This window comes from Bufo bufo, chromosome 2 (assembly GCF_905171765.1).
Source record: "Bufo bufo chromosome 2, aBufBuf1.1, whole genome shotgun sequence".
In the NCBI taxonomy this organism is placed as follows: Eukaryota; Metazoa; Chordata; class Amphibia; order Anura; family Bufonidae; genus Bufo; species Bufo bufo.
The window spans coordinates 499,630,878-499,639,459 of record NC_053390.1 but is presented as its reverse complement, the minus strand read 5'-3'; the positions used below and the strand labels follow the sequence as shown (position 1 = coordinate 499,639,459).

General features: G+C 52.5%; 1 protein-coding gene across 1 annotated transcript; it reads right to left on the bottom strand.

The window, feature by feature from the left end:
* Positions 1 to 1,235: 1,235 nt before the first annotated feature.
* LOC120991641 lies at positions 1,236 to 5,134 on the bottom strand. Its single transcript, XM_040420432.1, has 2 exons — positions 4,376 to 5,134; positions 1,236 to 1,451 (listed from the first exon to the last, which is right to left on the bottom strand). The coding sequence occupies exons 1-2, from the start codon at positions 5,066 to 5,068 to the stop codon at positions 1,293 to 1,295; spliced, it is 852 nt and encodes a 283-aa protein (XP_040276366.1). The 5' UTR covers positions 5,069 to 5,134; the 3' UTR covers positions 1,236 to 1,292.
* Positions 5,135 to 8,582: the final 3,448 nt, after the last annotated feature.

The window sequence follows — 8,582 nt, the reverse complement described above, 5'->3', positions numbered from 1 at the left end:
CCACCTAGCTGTATAAAACACAAGGTGAACATAATGATCCCTAAATACATGATCCTAACCAATAACAAATAGAACCAGGATAGGAGAATCCTATATAGATACCTGATAAGCCCTCCAGGAATACGATAGCTGGGTTGTAGCTCATAAGATGTAGGGCTACCCGCCAAAGAGATACCTAAAATGCATATATGCCTGAAGTTAGACTCAGGGGCTAGGCCGTATAGAAACTCTGGTAAACATAGCGCACTGGTACTTACATAATGCCGCCGTAGGTGTAAGGAAGAGGGTCTGGGGCGGTAATGCTGTATTGCCCTGCCCTTTAAATACCCTATGCGCCCATTACATACGATGTAGCAAATACCCAGGAGGCGGGGCGGCTAGAATACAGCCGCCGTGATTAGTGCGTTCCAGGGTGGAACGCACGCTAAGGTGCGTCCAGCCAGATGATGGGCCCTGTATAACTGGCATATGACGTGCGTGCCAAGGTGGAACGCACGCCGGAGGTGACGCAGTCATGTTGCCGCCAGACCGGAAGTACGGTGTGTGGCGTGCCATGTGCGTGCCAGCGTGGAACGCAACCCGGAAGTAATGCACCATGTCACTGCCGGACCAACAGTATGGTATGTAGACCGCATATATCAATAAATAGGGTAACTGCTACACAGGGTAATGGTGAAAGTAATGGGCATACAATGAAGAATAAAAGAAAAAGAAAAAATGGGCAAAATGGGGGGCGAGGGAAAACATATGTGCCAGGAAAAAATGATAATGATTATATATATAAAAAACTACTTAGATGCAGAGGTAGGGCTACCTCGATGATAGCGAGGGCGCCCACAAGGGGGTGTGAAGAGGTACAAGAACACCCCAAATAAGTGACATTCGGGTACTTTACGTACCCTGGCTAAGTGACAAGGGAAAACATACTATTTTTACTGAGGCCATAGGTGCTAAAGGGACACCCACGGAGCAGGGGAGATCCCGCACCGAGGCCCAGACAGCGAGGCAACGGGAAAATTACAGTGTAAATAGTGTGGGGGTTTGCTCTGGTAGGCAGATGGTAGCGGTGGCAGTATAGAGGCTCAGGAGACAGGCTTTGTGTCCAAACCGTGCTCTTTTATTGCATCACATCAAAACTGTGCAATTCACACAACAGCAATGTCCATAAACCCCACCTCCCACAACGGATCCCCAAACGCTGCAGGCGTCTTGGTGCCTGTTCACACAGTCTCTCACATCAGTGGTCAGTACTACACCTTGTCATGGGGCGGGTTTGTCCAAGTTCGTGCAAGTTAGACAGGCCACGTGTCGGCCTGGACAAGGGATTGGCTCCGGCCACAGGATCCCTTCTTTTGGTCCTTCTCTGAGCCTGCAGCAATTGGGCAGTTCTTGTTAGACGAGCGGACTACAGCGCTCAGCCCGACCGAGCGATCAGCCTCCCATACAGCTTCCTGCAGTGAGACAGGAGACCACACTTCATCAGCAGCACCACAGTCAGTGAGCCTCAAACCTATATCCACAGCCCTGGGTGTAGCAGGAAGACCACACCCAGCAAGCATAGTGAAGGATTAACTCCTTCCCTACCCAACTAAGGCCAGAGATAACCAACCTGCCAGGATCAGTGTAGACTGACACCAACAACTGAAACCTGTCCACCCTGCTCTTACTCCACCAGGGCCACGACCCCCGGTGGTACATATCTTCCATCCACTACCACTCCAGACATTCTCTTACATATCCCCCCCCCCCTTTGTTCACCCCTGAAGGCTTGAGGACCCTGTTCAATCCTACCGGGGTGAACACACATATAGCAGTGTACCCGGGACAGGGCATCAGAGTTCCCTTGCAGGCGACCTGCCCTGTGCTCAACCCTGAATTTAAAATTCTGGAGGGATAAGAACCATCTGGTGACCCGAGCGCTCCCCTCCTTAGCCTGGCTCATCCACCGGAGAGGGGAGTGGTCAGTCACCAGACGGAACCTTCTCCCCAACAGGTAATACCTGAGAGATTCAAGTGCCCACTTGATGGCGAGGCATTCTCTTTCTACCACGCTGTACCGGGTTTCCGCTGGGGTGAGCTTGCGGCTCAGGAAACCAACGGGGTGTTCTTCACCATTGATTTCCTGGGAGAGTACCGCCCCGAGGCCTACTCCAGAGGCGTCCGTCTGGACTATAAACTCCCGTCCGAAGTCGGGCGTCACCAGAACTGGGGACCCGCATAGGGCCGACTTCAAACGGGAGAACGCCTCTTCCGCCTGCTCATCCCAGCGAACCATTACCGACTTCCTACCTTTCAGGAGTCCTGTCAACGGGGCAGCTATAGTGGCGAAATGTGGGATGAACCGCATATAATACCCTACCATCCCTAAAAATGACCGCAGTTGCCTGGTCGTAAGGGGTGTAGGCCAATTTCGGATCGCCTCGATCTTATTTATTTGGGGCTTAACGACTCCCCGTCCAATGACATAACCCAAATACCTCGCTTCCTCCAGGCCCACTGAGCACTTTTTTGGGTTGGCGGTCAATCCTGCCTTCCTGAGCGAGTCTATCACTGCTTGAACCTTCGACAAGTGACTTTCCCAGTCCTGGCTAAATATGATTATATCATCTAAATATGCTGAGGCATACCGGAGATGTGGTCTGAGGACGATATCCATCAGCCGTTGAAACGTGGCTGGAGCACCGTGCAACCCGAAGGGCAACACTCTATAATGGAACAGCCCCTCCGGCGTGACAAAGGCGGTCTTCTCTTTTGCTGTCTCTGTTAAAGGTACCTGCCAGTACCCTTTTGTGAGATCTATCACCGAGAAATACCTGGCTTTACCCATTCGCTCTATTAACTCATCTACTCGCGGCATGGGATAGGCGTCAAACTTTGAAATCTCGTTTAGTTTCCGGAAATCATTACAAAAACGTAATGATCCGTCGGGCTTTGGGATAAGAACGATCGGGCTAGCCCACTCGCTCCTAGACTCCTCAATGACCCCTAACTTCAGCATAAACTTTACTTCCTCTGAAATGGCTTGTCGCCGAGCCTCCGGTACCCGGTACGGTCGTAAACGGACCTTTTCCTGGGGCTCGGTGACAATGTCATGTTGGACGAGATTGGTACGTCCCGGAAGGTCAGAGAACACTTCTTTATTCCTGCTAATGAACGCCTTCACTTCTTGAGTCTGCTTAGTCGACAAACCGCTACCTATCTTTACTGCAGGGGTGTCCTCTGGTACCACTGTAGGGCCGGGGACGTTCTCTGCAGCCAAGACAAAGCGCGGGTCATCCCCAAGGAGACTTTCTCTATCTTTCCAGGCTTTCAGTAAATTAACGTGGTACACCTGCTCGGGCTTCCGCCTTCCTGGCTGGTATACCCTGTAATTCACAGGGCCTAACTTCTCTCTTATCTCATATGGCCCTTGCCACCTGGCCAGGAATTTGCTGTCTACGGTGGGCACTAGTACTAACACTCGGTCGCCCGGGTTAAACGTCCTTACCTGGGCGGCCCGGTTGTACATGCGGCTCTGGGCCAGCTGTGCCGCTTCCATATGTTCACGGACTATGGGCAGAACTGTTCCTATCCGGTCCTGCATCTTCTCGATGTGCTCAACTATGCTTTTGTGAGGGGTAGGCTGTTGCTCCCATGCCTCTTTAGCGATATCCAACAGCCCTCGGGGATGCCTACCATATAACAGCTCAAACGGTGAGAACCCCGTGGACGCCTGGGGCACTTCTCGCACCGCAAATAACACATAGGGCAGCAAGAGGTCCCAGTCCTTTCCATCTTTTGCCACCGCTCTCTTGAGCATGGACTTTAGGGTCTTATTAAAGCGTTCCACCAGCCCGTCAGTTTGGGGGTGATAGACGGAAGTACGCAAGTGCTTAATATTTAATATTTTGCAGAGCTCCCTCATCACTTTGGACATGAAAGGGGTCCCTTGGTCCGTCAATATCTCCTTTGGGATCCCCACCCGGGAGAACATACCCATCAGCTCCTTGGCTATCAGCTTGGCTGACGTGTGGCGCAGGGGTATCGCCTCAGGGTAGCGAGTAGCGTAGTCTACTATGACCAGGATATGTTGGTGGCCTCTGGCTGACTTGTTAATGGGGCCTACCAGGTCCATTGCAACCCTTTCGAAAGGTACTTCAATAATGGGCATGGGCACCAGGGGACTACGATAATGAGGCTGGGGGCTGGTCCTCTGACACTCTGGACAGAACTGGCAAAACCTCCTGACTTCCTCATATATCCCCGGCCAATAGAAACGCTGCAGTATACGTTCCTGAGTTTTCTGGACCCCCAGATGTCCTCCTAACACATGAGTATGCGCTAGGTCTAATACCATGCGGCGGTATGGCTGGGGTACCACCAACTGTTCTATTACCTCTTGCCGGACTTTGTCGACCCGGTACAGTAGGTCCTGGTTACAGGCCAGGTGGGGAAATTCCGAGTCGGCTCCCGGGTGCTGAGCCACTCCATTGATGACAGTCACCCCTTCTCTGGCCCGTGACAATGTAGGATCCTGGAGCTGGGCGGTCCCGAATGTGTCTCGGGATACTTCTAGTTCTGGAACAGATGGGGCTGCCACCGGCTCACCAGCCAACCCCTCTAGGTACAAGCTATCGGGTTGACACTCTTCCTCCTTATTGGTGACCCCTACAGCTGGTAGCTCCTCTTCAGGATCAACGGGCACCGGCTCTGCACCCCGTCCCTCCCAGAGAGACCAGAACAGGGGACAATCCCTACCTAGGATGGCAGCGTAAGGGATTTGTCGCCCCACCCCAACCACCTGCTGTATCTCCCTTCCGAGGGTAGACAAGGTCACACAGGTTGTAGGATATTCTCGCTGGTCCCCATGAATGCACACAATCCTGATGGTTTGCTTGCCTGGGCCGCGACTGGCCACCAGGGACTCGTGCACAAGGGTCACTAAGCTCCCCGAGTCTAGCAATGCCTTAACTGGGTGTCCATTAATAGAGATGGCACACAACGGGGGTGTATCAGTGGATAGCAGCGAAGCAGCAACATACACCGGCTGGCCGAAAAAGGAGGACCGTCGTGCGAACCCGCAGTCCATGGGCTCTGCCGCCCTCGGGCAGTTGGCAGCAATGTGTCCCAGGCCCTGACAGTGCCAACATCTAATCCCCGGGGCCTCTCGTCTCCCTAGGTTTGGCCTCCCAGGAGTGGAAATCACCTCCCCCCCTTAAGCCGTTGAGCCCCCTTCTCAGGTCCCCCTTGTGGCAGGGAGAGTGAACGCGGCTTTTGCAGGAAGGCGGACTCTCGGACCAAGTCCTGGGTTGCCATGTATCTCTCGACTAGGCCAACAACTTGATCCAGGGTGCCTGGATCACCTTGTCCCACCCAGCGCTGTATTGCTCTTGGGAGGGTACGCACCAAACGATCCACCACCACACGTTCCACCATGTGCGAGGGGCTCAATGTCTCAGGCTGCAGCCATTTTTTTACGAGGTGTAACAGGTCATAGGCCTGGGACCGAGCAGGCTTGGACTCTGAGAAAGCCCACTGGTAGACTCGATGTGCACGCACATAGGTATTAACCCCAAGACGAGCCAACACCTCCCCCTTCAGCCTCTCATAGCTCTTGGCTTCCTCCTGACTGAGGTCGAAGTAGGCCTTTTGTGCGTCACCCACTAAAAATGGCGCCACTACTTCGGCCCACTGTTCTGCCGGTAACCTTTCCTGTTCCGCAGTGCGTTCGAAGACCATCAGGAACGCCTCGATATCATCCTCGGGGCCCATCTTCCTTAACGCTGAGCGCACCTTATCCCGGGCAGCAGGTAGGATTGCGGTTCCCCCCGAGACGGCTTGTTGATGTAACACACGCATGGACTCCTGCATAGTCGCCAGTTGCTGGGCCAGTAGACTATTCAACTGCCCCTGGTCTCTCAGGGCTTCCTCATGTCTCCGAGTAGCCTCCTCATTACTTTGCACCAAGTGTCTAATGGCATCCTCCATCTTATCTGGAGCCACAAAGCTTGCCGGCTTAATATATGACATACAGTCCAAACAGCACAATTTTCAGCCTCACTGCCGTTTGCCCGCTGAAGCCACCAATTGTGGGGGTTTGCTCTGGTAGGCAGATGGTAGCGGTGGCAGTATAGAGGCTCAGGAGACAGGCTTTGTGTCCAAACCGTGCTCTTTTATTCACTTCAGTGCATCACATCAAAACTGTGCAATTCACACAACAGCAATGTCCATAAACCCCACCTCCCACAACGGATCCCCAAACGCTGCAGGCGTCTTGGTGCCTGTTCACACAGTCTCTCACATCAGTGGTCAGTACTACACCTTGTCATGGGGCGGGTTTGTCCAAGTTCGTGCAAGTTAGACAGGCCACGTGTCGGCCTGGACAAGGGATTGGCTCCGGCCACAGGATCCCTTCTTTTGGTCCTTCGCTGAGCCTGCAGCAATTGGGCAGTTCTTGTTAGACGAGCGGACTACAGCGCTCAGCCCGACCGAGCGATCAGCCTCCCATACAGCTTCCTGCAGTGAGACAGGAGACCACACTTCATCAGCAGCACCACAGTCAGTGAGCCTCAAACCTATATCCACAGCCCTGGGTGTAGCAGGAAGACCACACCCAGCAAGCATAGTGAAGGATTAACTCCTTCCCTACCCAACTAAGGCCAGAGATAACCAACCTGCCAGGATCAGTGTAGACTGACACCAACAACTGAAACCTGTCCACCCTGCTCTTACTCCACCAGGGCCACGACCCCCGGTGGTACATATCTTCCATCCACTACCACTCCAGACATTCTCTTACAATAGGCATGGATGAAAGTGGGTATATAAAAGATGAATATAGGTGGGCATACAGGGGAAGTAGATAATTATAAAAAGCACGAAAAGGTCAGACGCTCGTTAAGTCCACGGGTTGATTGGGAGCGGAACCTGTGAATCCACTCACTCTCCTTCTGTAGAATACGCCTGTCCAGGTCACCCCCTCGTGGGGATGGGGGTATCACTTCAAGGACCGAAAACCGAAGACAAGAAGGATCGCCACCATGGCAGTCGTTAACATGAGTGGCCACCGGTGTAGGCTCCTTCTTGATGACATCATTGACATGTTCTAAGATTCTTCTCCTAAACTCCCGTATCGTTTTACCCACGTAGTCCATGGGACATGGGCACTGACATAAGTAGACAAGCCCCTTGGACAGGCAGTTGATGAAATCCCGGACCTGAAACGAGTGACCAGTGGCCGAGCAGGTGACTGATTTAGTAGTCAAAACATATTGGCAGGCCTTGCATCGACCACATTTGAAAACACCCATGGGTTTCCGGTCAAGCCAGGAGCCACTCTTCAGAGGTGGTGAAAAGTGGCTCCGAACCAAGCGGTCCCTAAGGCTCCTACCGCGTCTATAGGAGACCGAGGGGTATCTGCTTATGATGTCCGAGAGATCAGCGTCCATGTGCAAAATCGGCCAATATTTGTGAAGGACTTCCCTTGTTTCGCGGTTAGCGGAGTCAAAATTAGCGATGATCCGTGCCGGTTGAGGGCCGTCATCGGTTCTCCGTCTTGGAACTAAGAGTTCAGTCCGCGGTCTGGTAGATGCACTCTTGAAAGCCTCCCGGAGTACTCCTCTGGGGTAACCCCTTGCCAGGAATCTATCCTGAAGCCTACCAGCCTCATGAAAAAAAGAAGAATCATTGGAGCAGTTTCTCCTGACCCTAAGGTATTGACCTTTGGGTATACCCCGTCTGAGAGGGGCGGGATGATAGCTGCTCCAATGAAGAAGAGAGTTGGTGGCCGTGCTTTTCCGATAGATGTTAGTTGATAGATTTTCACCCACCTTAGTGACCCTTACATCAAGGAAGGTAATTGACTCATAATCCCATTCACAGGTGAACTTAAGACCCACCTTGTTCTCATTAAGATCCACGACGAACCGTCTGAAGATGAGAGGATCACCCTTCCAGACAATAAACACATCGTCTATATATCTGGTCCAAAACTGGATGTAGTCAGCCCACCAGACGACCTGGTCCGGAAACACGTGAGTGTCCTCCCACCAGCCCAGGAAGAGATTGGCGTATGACGGGGCACACGGGCTGCCCATCGCCGTCCCCCTGAGCTGGTGGTAGAACCGTGCATCAAAAAGAAAGAAGTTGTGATTCAGGGTGAACCTCAAGAGCTCATGAATAAAGGCATTGTGCGGAAAACAATGAGTACCCCTGGTTCTAAGATAGTAGTCAACCGCTCTGAGTCCCTGCTCATGTGGTATGGAGCTATAGAGAGCTTCGACGTCGATACTCCCAAGTATACACACTGGATCCAGATTCAGGGTATTAATTTTATTGAGGAAGTCCATCGTGTCCCTCGTGTAGGTAGGGAGGGACACGACGAACTCCCTCAGAATCTGGTCCAGATAAATACCACAGTTCTGTGTTAAGCAGTTGACGCCTGAAACAATTGGACGACCTTTAAGGGGAGAGGTGCCCTTATGTACTTTGGGGAGGCCATAGAATGTAGCTACCAATGGTTTTGCCGGTAGTAGAAAGGCATATTCTGCGGCGCTAATGACCTTATTACGTGCACCCATGCTCAGGATATTTTTAAGTTCCCC

What these genes read in the sequence shown, in the direction of transcription:
- LOC120991641 (XM_040420432.1), bottom strand. Translation starts at nt 5,068, where the DNA reads ATGGACTGCGGGTTCGCACGACGGTCCTCCTTTTTCGGCCAGCCGGTG. An exon ending in TCGACAAAGTCCGGCAAGAG is followed by an intron (nt 1,452 to 4,375) that starts GTAATAGAACAG and finishes GTCTCACTGCAG; the next exon opens with GAAGCTGTATGGGAGGCTGA.